We start from the raw sequence: 16336 nt of genomic DNA, 5'->3' as shown, positions 1-16336 counted from the left end.
CAGGAAATCACAGAACTCACAGAGAAAGAAACCGCAACAGAGGATTCCCCGCATTTCCTCAAACCTGGTGATGAGGAAAGGCTGCCAGTCCCAGGGAGTGATGTGGGAATCCTTTGTGGAAATGAGCAATAAGTTAGCAAAGGTGGACAAAATGCTGAAAGTAGTTCTGAAGTTCGGTGCGGTAATACAACACACAGAATTGGAAATCACATTGAAACATCGTGAGTGTAAGAAAGTACGTCAACAAAGTTCGGCCCATAATGTTGTGCTGAACCAAAGAAATTAGCAACCAAATGGCCATTAAACTGATTCTTTGTGGCAGCATAATATCCACCTCTGTCCATTTTCCTCACATTTATGCGCCTGAATTTCTTTCTTTAAATATATTTATTAATTTTAAACAAATAAATGAAACATGAATACAGAGAGTCTGAGAGTACATAATTAATAGGATAAAATACTAATACAAATAGATAATAATCCTTATATAATAACCTCCCAAACTCATAGTAATTACGAAAAATGGAGTGAGTAAATAAAAAAAAACCGAATAGGAAGAAACCTAACCAACATGGGCCATTGCATTATGTCAAATATACACAGTAGCGTCAATAACTCCGCACCTCAATCCAAATAATTAAGGATAATAAAAGTAAGGTTCCGGGGAAGTCAGTTTAGCTCATATGAAAATGTTGAATAAATGATCTCCAAGTTTCTTCAATTTTAACTGGGGTCAAAGATAACACTTCGAATTTTTTCTAAGCTCAAACAAGAAATAGTTTGAGAAAACCACTGAAATATAGTTGGAGAATTAATTTCCTTCCAGTTCAATAGGATAGATCATCTAGCCATTATTGTGACAAATGCAATCATCCGCCAGGCTGAGGGGGATAAACAAATATTATCCACCACTGGTAAACCGAAAATTGCAGTAATAGTTTGCCATTTGATACTCAGAACTGTTGAAATAGGACCAAAAACATCTTTCCAATAATTTTGCAAGCAAGGGCAAGACCAAGACATGTGGGTCAATGAAGCAACTTCAGAATGACATCTGTCACAGGTTGGATTAACACAAGAATAAAATCGAGCAAGTTTATCCTTGGACATGTGAGCCCTATGTACAACCTTAAGTTGTATTAGGGCATATTTAGCACAAATAGAGGAAGAATTGACTAATTGAATAATGTTCTCCCACTGCTCAGTGGGCATAGGAAAATGAAGTTCTTTTTCTCATTCCTTCTTAATTTTTTCTGATACTTCTGGCTGTATTTTCATGCTCATATTATATATGGTGGCTACGAAATCCTTCTCACAAGGATTCAGAGCTAAAAAAAAGTGTTTAAGGTAAATTATATTTATTAGATAGTTGTTCAAAGGACAGAAAACTATTATCTAAAAATGGATCACTAAAACATGTTATACCTTTTATTTTCCATAAGACAAAGGCTTGATCCATAGAAGAGGGCCAAAAAATAAAGTTAGAGATGATAGTGCTTGATAGGACAAAATTATTCAAGCTAAAAAATTTACGACATTGGAACCATATTCGCAATGTATGTTTAACTATAGGATTAGTTATTTGTTTATTCAATTTAGATAAAGAAAAGGGAAGTAAAAATCCTAAAATTGAAAACAATGAATAATCTTGTACAGATTTGCATTCCAAATTTACCCATTGTGGGCAAGATGCTATAATCGATTGTTGTGTCCAAAATATTAAATATCGAATATTAACTGCCCAATAGTAACATCTTAGATTTGGCAAAGCCAAACCACCCTCCTTCTTAGGCTTCTGTAAATATTTTTTGCTTAGTCTAGGATTTTTATTCTACCGCACATACGAGGATATTTTGGAGTCAATAACATCAGAAAAGATTTAGGAAAAAAATTGGTAATGGTTGGAATAAATATAAAACATTGGGTAATAATATCATCTTAATATCATTAATTCGACCAACCAATGACAAAGATAATGGGGGCCACCTACTAACAAGTTGCTTAATTTGGGGAATTAAAGGTAAAAAAATTAACTTTAAATGAATTCTAATGTTTCTTGGTAATTTTAATGCCTGTTATGAAGGATGAACAGTTCGGATGGGCAGCAGGGTGTAGTGTTACCCATGCCCCCCGCCCCCGGGAGAATCACAAACCGTTACTGTTGCTATGCTGCTCATGACAGACTGAGCTGGAAAAGAAAACATGCAAGAACATCTGCTACAGATAAGAGAGAGATAAGAGAGTGGAGAGAGACTTGTTGATTCACCGTATTATGACTTCTGAGAGGGTTATTTATCTTGTAACATTCTGTTCATTAACATTCCTCAGTGGACAGCCGGAGTGGGCTGGTTTGATGGACACAGCCATTCAAAATTGATTTACAACTGAGATCCCGTGAGTAGGGATAAAGGTCAGGGCTGGAGAGACACCCTTCAGACGCACCAGGAGACACACTAGTGGACACTGTTTGAGAGTTGGAACCGACGGCAAGGTGTGGGGCATCGGAGCCTGAACCAGGAGCTCGGTCAGTTAAATTCACAGTGTTATCGCAGGGCCGGCAGGGACTTGTGTGTGTGTCCACTCGTGCCATAGTGATGAGTCCACCACAGAAGAACGGTCTAACTGAATGACAGAGGGGTCATAACTGAATGGCCACAACGATACGACGGATCAAGAACGCAAAGGATGGTTTGCCTGACTGTAGCTGGTACATCTCGCTCGCTCTCTCTCTCTCTACTCTCCAATGATTACAATGCAACAACCATATCTACCTCAGCACGTATGAACTGAACTGAACTTTATACTTTACGATGTCAATTCATTATCCCCTAGACATCCATAGAGCTTGTTTATTATTGCTTATTATTATTCCCACACTTTTAGGTTTATTATTGCTAACGTGTATTATCTATATATTTGCATTATTAGTATTGATTTGCTTATTTTACTAATGAACACTTTTGAATATAGTACCACCAGACTCCAACGGATTCTTCTTTCTCTGCTGGTCAGACTCCCAGCCACGGGGTACGTAACATACCCAAATAAGTAAAATGATCTGTGACAACTTTAAATGGTAAATGTTTATAAATTGGAACTTGCATATTTAATAATTCACTCATATTAAAATTCAGTTTGTAACCAGAAAAACTACTAAGCTGAGCAAGCAAGGACGAAATAGCCGGAATGGATCTCTCAGGGTCAGATATGTTTAGTAACAACTCATCAGCATATAATGATAACTTATACGTCCCTTCCCCACGAGTAACACACGAAATATTAGGTAATTCACGAATGGCTATAGCTAAAGGTTCCAAAACAATGTCAAATAGTAAGGGACTTAATGGACAGCCTTGCCTTGTACCATGGAATAACCGAAAAAAAGGAGATCTTTGATTACTGGTAAAGACCGAAGCCAAGGATTTATAGTATATTATTTTAATCCATGATATAAATTTCGAACTAAAATTAAAATGCTGCAACGTATTAAATAAATCTGGCCATTCAACTCTATCAAACGCTTTTTCAGCATCTAAGTAAATAACACATTCTGGTATTTTGGATGAAGGAGTATAAATAAAGTTAATTAATTTTCAGATATTAAAAGATGAATAACGGTTTTTAATAAATCCAGTATGATCTTCAGGGATAATTCGAGGTAATATGTTTTCTAATCTAGTGGCCAAAACTTTGCTAAAAATCTTAGAGTCCCTATTCAGCAAGGATATGGGCTGATAGGGTACACGTTCAGTGGGGTCTTTATCTTTTTTTAAGAATTAAGGAGATAGAGGCATCATAAAAAGATTGTGGGAATTTACATAAAATTAACACATCTTTAAAAATTTTACAAAGCCAAGGGGAGAGTATAGAGAAAACGGATTTTAAAAAATTCTGCAGTATAACCATCCGGACCAGGGGCTTTCCATGAATTCATTGAAAAATTCGCCTCTTTTATTTAGATTTCCGTTATAGGTGTATCTAGAAATACATTATATTCTGTTTTTAATTTGGGGATATTCAATTTTCTTAAAAAATCATCCATTATAGAAGAATCCTCAATAAATTCTGATTGATATTAAGAATTGTAAAAATCTTTCAAGGCTTTATTTATCTCTTTATGATCAATCGACATTGTGTCATCTCGTTTACGAATCTTAGTAATTTGTCGTTTAACTGAAGCAGTTTTCAATTTATTAGCCAATAGTTTACCAGATTTATCTCCATGTACATAGAACTGGGTTCTAGATTTAATTAACTGATTTTCAATCGAAGAGGATAATAACAAATTATGCTCCATCTGAAGTTCAACTCTTTCTTTATAAAGTTCGTTGCTGGGGGTCACTGAATAAATCTTATCAATTGCTTTAATTTGCTTGGGTGGGCTTAGATCTATCTAACGAAGGGTTTAAGCAGCCGTTACCCCACCCATCATCAGCATGTACTGATTCAAATTAGGAAAGGTTGTAAATAGACACTTAAAAATTCAGGGCAGTCAGTGTTTGGATCATAAACGTCAACTAAAGCGACTTTTTGATTAAAAAAGTAAACTAGTAATAAGCAAAAATCTACCTTGTGTGTCCGAAATTGTTTCATAGTGTATAAAGGAGGTTGAAGAATCTATAAAAATGGAAACGCCTCTTACTTTGGCTTGGGAATTCGAGTGATACAGTTTTTCCTTCCAAAACCTGAAAAAAACGTTCACGATCCATTTCCTCACATGGGTCTCTTGGCCAAAGACAATATTAGCATTCAGTCGGTGGAATACTTTGAATATTTTTTCCGTTTGACGGATGATTTAAACAATTAGTATTCCAAGAAACAAAATAAATCATCTTATCCATATTGTCAATATTTATTACAATTAACACATAAGGTTAAAAAAAAGATGATCTCATGAATCCGGAAGAGGGAAGTAAGTTCAAGGAGGAACCGGAAGTTCTGACATTGCAACCATTTTTGTAGTTTCGAGTCACCCCATGAAATATAACTAAGCGTGAAGCAAGCAAAAAGAAAGATCCCCCTCCCTCCACCCTTAAAACCCCAGGAAAAAAAAGCCAAAAAGAGGCAAGCAGGCAATCTAATACTAAATTCATCCCCATGTCTCAGGACGGCAACTCAAACACAAAAGTAAAAAAAAGACACAAACCACCCATATTTTAGGAAAGGGTTAGTATAACAAAGATTAAACTATAAAATTATAATTTTATATATACATATAAAGGATTTAAACAAAGGGAAAAATTTAAAACGTTAAAACCCATAAATGAATAATATTGTATTAGTGTTTTAAAAGAAAGTCCTTAAACTCATTCAGACACATCAAAACGTATGTGACGTATCCCAGCACTAAGGTCTTTGGGGAAAAGAAACGGCATCTTAGAAAAGTTTTTTTTTATTATAAAAAAAACCTTAATATTTAAACGTCAAAAGTATAAAAAGTGTACATAAACTTCAAAAAAAAACCTAATGAGTTACTTTCAGAACTAACAGAATAATAATATTAAAGGAAAGAACTCAGGATAAACCAAAAAAACGCACCTTTACCGTTCGTAAGAAATACACTGTTAACCATCACGTAAAAAATCATCAAATTATAAAAGATCCAGATCTATATACTAGTTATTACATTAGCCAACCCGTAGTAAAAAAAAGTACTATTCTTTAAGGAATCTTTGAGCATCCGCCGGAGATTTGAACAGCCGATAGGTCCCATCATTGAGGGTAACTCTCAATTGTACAGGAAATAACAGCGCTTGCTTGTAGCTGTCCTGATGAATTTCCGACATAACCGATTTAAAAGCCATTCTTGCCCTTAAAACTTCGGGACTATAGTCTTCCAGAATACGAAATTTGAAATCATTAAAACTGATCATACCCTTTTTCCGGGCAGCCCGAATCAAACGTTCTTTGGTATGAGGGTAATGAATCCGGAGTATCCCTGGTCGTGGTTTCGTACCTGAAGCTGGTTGAAAACGGGAAATGCGATGCGCACGGTCGATTATTGGGGGGGTATCCAATACTTCTGAGCCGAACACATCCATTAAAAATTTGGAGAAAAATACAGTGAGATCACCGTTCGCAAAATTTTCCCGAAGCCCAATTATCCGGAGATTTTGTCTGCGAGAGCGGTTTTCAAGATCAGTGATTTTAGATTTATAACGATCCAGCAGTTGGGAAGTCGAAGCTGGCTGTTATTGCAGAGTTTCAATTTTGCGATCTTTCTGGCGAGCGGCATCTTCAAGAACTAAAATTCTTGCTTCTTGTTGTTGTGAATCCTTTGTAAGAGATTGAAGCTTTGCATCAACTGTCTTTAAAATTTCATCGAACGTAGAAATCTTTGAGGTTAATTTATTCTCCAGTTTTTCAAGTCTCTCGTCCATAAGTTTAGCAATTGCTTCCAGAGTTAACGGTTCTCTCGTCTGTTTTGATTCCTTTTGTTTAGACATTTCAAAGGGTTGAAAATGATTCAAACAGATGAAAAAGATTTTATAAGTATGAACCCCTTTAGAATAGGTATAAACTGGTCACTTAGGGGGTGCATGCAGGTAGAAAAATGTAAAAGGATTGGAGCAAAGCCTAAAACTGTTTCACTCCATAAGCGCCATCTTGAGGCTCCTCGAGAATCAGCTTCTCATGTTGCATGTTAAAAACCTGAATAAATCAGTTTTCATGGAGTCCCGGCATTTTGGGGATGGGTTTGCTGGGCGTGCTGTGGAGCTTTGGCGATAGTATCGCTTCCCTGAAATATGAACCATATTCAGATTTAATTAGAAAGTGAATGTGGGTCATCTGTACATGATTTAATAAAGTCAATTTCAAAAGGAATAAATCGTGTGCTTAGTTATTAGTTTTCATAGAAGGTACTCAAATATTTAGGCGTTGATCTCTGACTCCTGTAAGGGCTGATTTCCGTAACCAGGCATATCGCGGGGTAACATCGAATATAATGTCTGCAGGATCGGGAATAGAAGATCGCCTTCTATTGCTGAGGGGTGGCTGGTCAATTGAGGAGGTTCTGGTACAGCTGAGTGGCACTGCCGATCACGAAATAAGCTAAAATAACACAGGATCTTTTGAAAGGTTATGTAACGCCTTTCCAAAATTTGTATTCTTTTACAAATTATTGAGAAAGAATATTTTCTATTCTCAATATCTGCTGAAGTTTTTGGAGGCTGTTGTGCCGTATTCGAAATGTTTTTGCCCCTTTTATTCGCTGTTTCGGATGATACCGCTTGACAGATTGGAAAATATGGAATCAGGATGTTATTGACCGTAGCTATCTGTTGCTTTATGGAGATCCAATGTCGGATGCAAATCGTCTGGTCTCTTTAACGTTGAAATGATGCTTGTCCTAATTCAATACTGTGTTCCATCCGGCACATTCCAAACATTCATACATTCTATTCCTACCTCGAGCTAATTCTTATCAGATACGAATGAGACACTTTCAGTTACCAGCATCGGGATGTTTTAAATGATAATTTTTATTTTATTATCAAACTAAAAGCGCGGATCTTCAACAAAACGTTGCCTGTTGTAAGATGTGTGCGAGCTGGAACTGAGTTTTACTCATGGGAGAAAGCCTTAGGTGATCTGACATTTCTCTTGATCAATTTCCGGATAAGCGTCCAAGGAGACAGTATCAACGTTTTCAACTCTGCCCTGAAGTTAGTTTGGGTTGCTGCATAAATACACGTGTTTGTACAAGAACTCATGTTCGTGAGCAGAGTCCCGGTTTGAGCAGCGATATATCGGGCAGAGTAATAGTCGCGATCAAAATACATGGTTAGGCTGGCGATAAAATTGGTCACTGCCGACGGCAGCCAAAATAGTATAAAGCTGCCCGATATACAGAACAGTAATATGATGCCCTTCTTCCTGTTCTCCATTTCCGGGTCACGTTCAATCTTACTCTTATGGGTTCGGAAGCCACGCCGGGATTTGCTGGTCACTAAGATATGCCTGGCAGTCATCCCATTACATAGGAGTATTAAACCAAATGCGCACAGCAGGTTTTGAAAGGTTTTGAATCTGCTGAGCGCGACGAACATTGGAGAGTTGAAGATGTCCAATTTCGGGCGAATACCCCACGAAATATTTCCAGTTATTCGTTGAGGCTGAAATGCAAACAAGAGGGGTATATTCTCCAAGCAAAGCCCCGCCAGTATTACTGCTGCCAGGATTCTGGCTGTCTTCACTCTGCAGTATTTTGTTTTAAACTTCTGACAACATATGGCAACATATCGATCACAGGTGAAGGCCACCGTGTACCACCGTGATAGTTCCAGAGTGACCGCCAGCACGTAGATCGTGGCTTTAACGACTTCCGTATAATGCAGAAATGAACTGGTCAGGCGGAATATTAAAATCTCATAGACAAGGACATTGATGAGAATGACCGATAGATCTGACACCGCCATCATCGTCATGTAGGCAGAGATGCATTTGGAAAGATCGCATTTTCCTCGGGACAGAATAATAATTGTTAACAAATTAGCTGCAACAGAAAGAAACAAACAACAGATAAATACATCACTAAAGGAGGAAGACAGGTGAATCTGACAACTTATTTCTGAAATACGTTCGGATGTATTTCTGTTTAGTCCGGTGGTCTGAGAGTGAGCAGAGGCAGGACGGAAAGGCACTTCGCAGTGTGATCTTCACCAGCTGGAAACGGGCTGAGAAACAGCCCGTGTAATTTACTGGGAGCCTGGGTAATGTGCCGCCCTGCAGGAGGGTAAACCAGGTTACCATTGCGTGGTCAATGCTAGGCTGTGAGGTGATCCGCATAAAAGGAACGAAGCTGAAAATACAGATCCATCATTCATTTAAAGTAAAACACTGGGTAAACCGGGTGGCACAGAGATCATTTTGCACATCGGCCATCACAAATCAGGACTCTGAGCACTGGGGCTGAGTTATTGAGTTGAAGTTGTACAATACGTAATTGAAACCGAATTCGTAGTATTGTTTACAATTCTACTCACCTTCGTATGGAAGTTATATCGGGAATTATATCAAAATTCGCGACAGACTTTACCTCCTGAGAGAAACACTACTGCTATTTCAGCGATGGCGTCCCTCCGTTCCCTTTGCACCGGACGTGAGGAGACGCCCAACTGTGTCCAGAGGAAAGTCTCCTCACCGGCCGTGTGGACACGGAACGAAACAGCGCCTATTGAGCAGCTTGTATAATGGACACTTTGCGGCGCATCTTCTGATCATACTTCATAAAAAATAACAGTGTCCTGCCGAAGGCCAATAGCTGTTAGACAATGTATTAATACGACTTACCGGGTAAACCAAACACCGCTAGAACAGGGTAACAAACGTCTTTCACCTGTAGGATCGCCGGTCGATTCATGTTCGATTGCTTGAATTATCTCCCGTTGTGCAGTTCACATCAGCGTGTGACTCGGACCACGATACCCTGCTAATTTATAGGGAATACGAATTCTCCGTCACGGGTAAGCGGGTTGTGCAATGAATGACGTTACTTACAGCCGATGAACAAACAAGGGTTGATGTTCCGCTCCGGTGCCACCTGTTCCCCAGCTGATGGACTGAGCAGCTGGATCATGAGGCTCCTTCATTCACATTCCACAACAGAGCACCCCCCCCCCCGAGGGAGTGATGTCAGCGCTCCCCTAGCACGCGGAGAGCATCGCTCCAGGAGGGTCCTTTCGTTGTCCCACAGTAACTCAATGAATAGGTCCCGCTCCGTTTCGTAACTGCACTTGTTACACAGCGTTCTGCTGATTCCCACTGACTATAACATTACTGATGCTGCGCTTCACTTTACTTTTCACATAATAATTCTTCAATAACTTTTCCCATCATGGGTCCAGTCTAATATCAACCCGTTAGTCTCTGTCTAACCTTCCAGGCTGTGATTCCTTCCTGAATGTGACGTCATTGAAACCAAACAATTGATGCAGCATCCCGGCAATGGGGTAGTGACGCGACTCTAACGTCACTGATGATATATTCTGTTATAGCTGGTGGAGAGTCACTGTTATATATGATATGGTTACTCCAAACAAGCAGATATAAATCACCTCCATCAGCACTAAAAATGCTGATATTTAAGCGTTTAGACCCGCCTGTGCCTCCACATTACTTCGGTGTGGGGACCGAAGCCGCTTGTTCCCATGAAACTTCTCAGACTCCGCCGGAGAGATTACAAAGCTGCACCTTCACTGGGCAATCGACATTACCAATGAAATACAAGAGGTTGCCAGGGCGATTTTGCTTCCGTTGGCAGAGATTAGCATGACCCGAGTATTCGCTACGATATTCAGAGTTTAAAAAGCCATGTGGAAGATTGTCTTACACCTTTCATCTACAAAGTATATGGGTGATAAGGAACTTCCTACATCATGCACTGTTGGAGGTAGTGAGACACTGAATGTTGTTTTTTTGTTATGATCTCATACATTATTATATACAAAGGTACCGGCTCAGTGCAGGGACCGGGGATTAATGTGCTTGAGCGGAGCGATGTCGGCGCCTCAGAAGGAGTCAGACTACAAGTTTGAGCGGTGATGCACATTGAACACTATCAGTGATCCCCACTCCTGAGAAGTACATTTTGTAAATTAGATAAATTCGCGCAGTGTGGTGATGAACCACAGAGTGTATGTGCGCTGGCAGGTATGTGATTCGAAACGAGAGTACGCCAGCAACCAGGCAGATCGGCCACTGTTCGTGAGATAATTTCGACAGGTCATCAATGTACACATGTGTATGTCGGAGTACATCGGAATTAGGTCGATGATGTATGATATTCTGTCTGCCTTCGGAGCTGAGGTAAGTCAAATGTCAGGTCCATCTCACTGGCGGGGTTATTTACATTAAGTAATTCTCTACAAACACATCGTGTAAATCAGCACGATCGCCAATTTGAGCATCAGCCACTCTCAATGTGCTTCATCATTCCAATAGATTCAAAGTCTGTTGCAACTGCGAAGACATCAAATTTCAGGAAGTATCGGCGTTACAGGGAAGATACCAGCATGCATTGTGGACTGGCTGACGGACAGGAGGCAGCAGTGGCTGGCTGCCAGTGATTAGTGGTGTTCCTCAGAGGTCAGTATTGGAAACGCTACTTTTCCAACTTCTGTCAGTGATTTGGATAATGGAATTGATGGCTTTATGGCAAGATTTTCAGATGATACAATGATAGCAGGAGGAGTAGGTACTGCCAGGGAAGCAATGCGATTACAGCAGAACTTAGACAAACTACAAGAGTGGGCAAAAATGTGGCTGCTGGTATACAGTGTGGAGAAAAGAATGGTCCTCATTTTTGCAAAAGGAACAATAGTTTGGACTGTTATCAAAATGGATAAAAATTCAAACTTCAGGATGCAGATGAACGTAGAAGTCCCCATGCAAGACTTGCAGAAGGTTAAGCTACAGGCTGTGTTTGTGGTAAAGAAGGGAAATGCAATGCCAGCATTTACTTCAGGTGGAACAGGATATAAAAGCAAGGAGATAATGCTGAGCCTTTATGAGTCAGTAGTGAGGCGCTCGGAGTGACGTCATCAGCTATGAGCCCCAGATCTCAGAAAGGATCTGTTGTTATTGGAGAGAGTCAAGAGGACATTCACGAGAATGATCCCTGGAAGGACTGGGTTGGCATATGGAGAGCGTTCGGCAGTTTCGGGTCTGTATTCACGGGAATTTAGAAGCATACACGGGGATCTCACTGAAACCTAAGGAATTTTGAAAGGACGAGATAGGGTGGATGTGGAGGGGATGTTTCCTATAGTGGGGGCACCCAGACGAGGACATATCCTCAAATTTGATGGATCACCTTTTGGAACAGAAGCAAATGGGATTTTCTTTAACTAGAGAGTAGCGCGTCTGTGAGAGCTCTGCCACAGACTGAGGTGGAAGCCAAGTCCGTGGGTGTATTTAAGGAGGAAGTTCATCGTTTCCTAATGTGAACAGGGCATCGAAGGATGTGGTGAGAAGGCAGGTTTATAGAGTTGTGTGGGATCCGGGGTCAGCCACGATGAAATGGCGAAGCAGACACGATGGGCTGAAGGGCCTAATTATGCTGATGGTCTTATGGTCTAAAGATCGCGTCAGAGTGAATTATCGAAATTGTTCAACACTCAAGTTCAATTTAAAGCTGGAGTGCAGATATATTCTTATTGTTCTGTATGCATGTATTCAGCTAAACGAAACAGGGACCAAGGTGCAAATCACAGAACATATATCACGTACAGCACGTAAAATAATATTAAAGCAATATTAACAGGTAGAATATGCTGTAGTTATGAAAGTTGACATAAAGTGCATATACGACATGTAGTTTGCTACGGATAAATCCCTGCAGCAGCAGACAGAACAGACCAGGCCGACTCAGAGAAACGTTTCAGACTAAAGGAATTTATTATTACGCGATATCACGGAGAGCCTCTTTACCGAAGAGCCGTGCTTGGGGACTTTGTTTGTCTGGCAGACCCGCTTCATTATATAGACACAGAGTACGTGACCAAAAGCACTTAACAGGGGCATTGCTTGACTTTGAACTTAGGGGTAGATTTCAACAAACAACGTGACTTTGATCTCAGAACTTGATTGCAACAAACGAGAGCTTTACGTAGATGCGGGGCCGCAGCATCTTTCTTGGAATGACTTCAGTGAATTCCAAGACCTGCAAGAAATTTAGATAAATTTTAAGAGCATTCAGAAGCGATTAGGTTAACCGCTACATATCCAAAGAGTCTTAAATTCTTCCACAATTCCCTCGTTGTTGATGCTTTCATATCAACACTCCTCATGAGGTATTTCCTCGTCTTCCTCACAGGTGGCTCAGATCCCTCCGGAAAGGGTATTTCGCTTCATGCGCATTCCCCTCATCATCTGGTGTATCATAGGCTCTTTTCATTAACTGGTCACAATACAATCACAATGTTCCAAATACACAGCACCCTAAAACACATATTATTACCACTATAATTATACCATGGGTAATCCAACTTGCCCAGTCAGAAAACCATCCCTCTATTATTTCCCACCATTTCGTTTCTGATACAAAATAATTAAACTGTTTCCCTATCTTCCTAATCTCCTTAATCTTTCCCCTGATGTGTTGACTGAGGTCAGTTATGTTTTCTGAGGCATCGGGAATAAAAGTACAACATTCCTGCCCTACCGCGGCGCTTGTCCCGCCTTTTTCGGCTCAGGCCAAGTACAGGGCATTTCTATTTTGCAAGGCTAGCATTCTAAGGGCAACTACCTCTGTTGTTAGGTCTTTCAGTTGCGTCTGCAGGTCAGTGAGGGGCATCGGCCAATTTCTCTACAGCGGTTGCCATATTAATAATTACTCGCGAATTTCGGGCCACACCGTATGAGGGAAATGCTATCAACCAAAGCCTTTCACTTACACTTATCCCTCGCTTACTTCGCCTTCAAAAAAGGATTTTGCGATATATCTTCCATAGGATGCATGGAGGGCAGTATATAGACCAGATTACAGCAGCCCGTCCAATTTCCTGCGGACACATTCCCACTTCCGCCTGACGGCCCTGGGTGCCAAGGATAAGCTCTTTCCCCACATCCCCAGTAAGTCCCATTAGGAGTGTGCCGAGGAGGACCCATCCTCCATTCGGTACAAGAGCTATTACCCAAAAATGTCCCATTTCCCCGCCGTATTACAATGTCAAATCCCAGTTACAGTTTTCTGTGCATTTACTAACTCGAAGGAAGACATCCCTTTTCCCTCCGTCGGGGTAAGGAGGTACCATCAATTGAAACAGGTACATCCACAATCCCCTTCACTGTCATCACTGCCAATCTCTCGTTCTTCAGCTGGAACAGGATGTGGTAAATAGAGAGCATTTCGTTTCCGCTCATGGGGACCCCTTCCCGGGACATTCACTGTGCGACATGCGGATGTATCTGAACACACACCCATAAAAACATCTGGCTTGTCAGCTTCATGCTTTCTTGTATTTTTACACACACCCAACAGAGTCCAACTCTTCACCACAATGACTGGCATAAGTGTGACATAAAAACAAAGATGTATTTCCGGACAAGGCCACACTGACTCCCCGCATTATCAGTCCCCATAAAAACATCTGACTAGTCAGCTTCAAGCTTTCTTGTCTTCCAACTCCTGGTGTCGTTTGCACCTCGTTGCATAAATCCATTCTCCTTTTCCTTCAATCTTCACCGCGGTACGGGTCCGCTTTTTCTGGCGGACCGAGGGTAGGTGTTCAGCGAAAGCAGGTTCTCCCAGTGGCCACACATTTTAATTCCACGTCCCATTCCCGTTCTGATATGTCTATCCGTGGCCTGCTCTGCTGTCAAGCTGAATCCACACTCAGGTTGGAGGAACAACACCTTATATACCGGTTCGGTAGCCTCCAACCAGATGGTACGAACATTGACTTCTCTAACTTCTGTTAATGCTCCTCCTCCCCTTCTTACCCCATCCCTGACATATTCAGCTATTGTTGTTGTTTTTTTTCTCTCTCTCTTTGCCCATCATTCTGCCTGTTTTCCATCTGCCTCTGGTGCTCCCCCCCCCCACTTTCTTACTCATGAGGCCTCCCATCCCTTGATCCTTTCCCTTCTTCAGCACTGTATCACTGTTGCTAATCACCTTTCCAGCTCTTAGCTTCATCCCAGCCCTTCCGGTCTTCTCCTAACATTTCGCATTTCCCCCTCCCCCCACTACTTTCAAATCTCAGTATCTTTCCTTTCAGTTAGTCCTGACGAAGGGTCTCTGCCCGAAACATCGACAGTGCCTCTCCCTATAGATGCTCCCTGGCCTGCTGTGTTCCACAAGCATCTTGTCTGTGACTGTCAATATACTACCCATCTGTTCCGTAACGTCCAAAGGCGAGGTGTTATTTTCCAACTGGACTCCACTGATACCCCAGGATACATTTTCACTGATCACTTTTCAGTGGCATATATTTCAAACATTTCACTTCCACCGTGGGGATCCCGGAGTAAAGCATCACTGGTAATTACGTTGCCGAAATGCTAAACAATATAATTGTGGCTGGTTTGATCAGAATGTCCGGCCGTAAGACTTTAATAAGGTGATAAAGTTAAGAGAGTAACTGGAGAAAGATCGGGAGTTATTTCGGAGTAACTCTACACGGGCTGCGCGTTGAATCAGGGGCGGAGCGTATTCCGAGATAAGTATTTATTCCTGACGTTGACGTTACGGATGAACCTCCAAGGCCAGTTACTGACCCTTATGCAGGCGCGGGATATTTCGCCCACGTTTTAATTTTACATGGAATCACAACCAGTTCAATATATTGAAATGGACCGTGATCCCAACTCTGTACCGATATGAGATCTCCCACCATCACCTCTCTCAAAACTAAAAAGTACCCAGTTTTCCTGTTCTACATTACCGTCATTATATAGGAATATTTTTACCATACTTTTCGACATTCCCGCAGAACTACGATGTCAGAGTTGTGATCAATTCTTCCTCCTCGGACCTTTAACAGGAATGGAATGAGCGATACCAATGGTAAAATATTTGACTTCTGTCTGCGCTGCAATATCACCGGAAGATCACAGATTCCAGTCTTGAAAGTTTTAGGTGTTGATGTTACCAACTGTTTCCACAGTTGTAACTGTACTGAGCACAAATATTTGCGCGTCTGACGTGTGGTTGCTGTGGTGCTGCTCGCGACAGAGAAAACAAAGAGAAGCAGAGAGATTGAATGCGTGTGAGAGAAAGAAATAGAGAGAGATGGGGAGAGGCGGACTGAAAAGGTGGAACCCAGAATACTGTGGTGGAGAATTTGAACGGAGAGTCTGTATGGTGAGACGAGGAAGGAATGGAATACAGGGGTGTGGAAAACGAAAGCGATTTGATATTTTAAAGTAGGTTTGAAATTTTGCAGCACAAGGTTATTTCTGATGTTGCTCTGGATGGGAACATTTGAGGTGTGAGCTTCGTTGAAACCACAATGCATCCTCATGCGACAATACATGACAATAGGGTTGAAAGCTGATTCTCCCGTTACGCAGTGTACGTTATCCACGAACCTCCTTAGGTTTAAATCACTTTATGGTCTCCTGTAAATTAAATATAATTTCTATTAATTCTTCTTGCTTTAATTTACCTTTGCCAGGTTTGAAATACAATGCGCTACTGCAAGAAAAGAGAATGTTCATTATTTTTACACCTGGATGCACATGACAGTAAACTTGAACACAAACTGAAAGTTTGAAAGTTGAGTCTCAAGTTCATTTGAATCACTGAAGCCCAAACAATGTTTCTGCCCAGGATTGAACTGGGGACCTTTCGCGTGTAAAGCGAACGTGATAACCACTACACCACAGAAAC

General features: G+C 40.9%; 1 protein-coding gene and 1 non-coding gene across 2 annotated transcripts; both read right to left on the bottom strand.

Moving 5' to 3' along the window:
• Window positions 1-7565: 7565 nt before the first annotated feature.
• LOC132389524 (probable G-protein coupled receptor 139) lies at window positions 7566-9364 on the bottom strand. The gene is made up of 2 exons (XM_059962002.1): window positions 9295-9364; window positions 7566-8497 (listed from the first exon to the last, which is right to left on the bottom strand). Exons 1-2 carry the CDS (start codon window positions 9362-9364, stop codon window positions 7566-7568), a joined length of 1002 nt encoding a protein of 333 aa, XP_059817985.1.
• A 6899-nt stretch (window positions 9365-16263) lies between these two features.
• Window positions 16264-16336, bottom strand: trnav-uac (transfer RNA valine (anticodon UAC)). The gene has a single exon. It is a non-coding gene; the product is annotated as a tRNA-Val (tRNA).

This window comes from Hypanus sabinus, unplaced genomic scaffold, assembly GCF_030144855.1.
Source record: "Hypanus sabinus isolate sHypSab1 unplaced genomic scaffold, sHypSab1.hap1 scaffold_588, whole genome shotgun sequence".
Classification (NCBI taxonomy): domain Eukaryota; kingdom Metazoa; phylum Chordata; class Chondrichthyes; order Myliobatiformes; family Dasyatidae; genus Hypanus; species Hypanus sabinus.
Note: the sequence above shows the minus strand (reverse complement) of the source record. Positions and strands in the feature narration are given on the sequence as shown.

What these genes read in the sequence shown, in the direction of transcription:
- LOC132389524 (XM_059962002.1), bottom strand. Translation starts at nt 9,364, where the DNA reads ATGAATCGACCGGCGATCCTACAGGTGAAAGACGTTTGTTACCCTGTT. An exon ending in AGCGGTGTTTGGTTTACCCG is followed by an intron (nt 8,498 to 9,294) that starts GTAAGTCGTATT and finishes TTTCTGTTGCAG; the next exon opens with CTAATTTGTTAACAATTATT.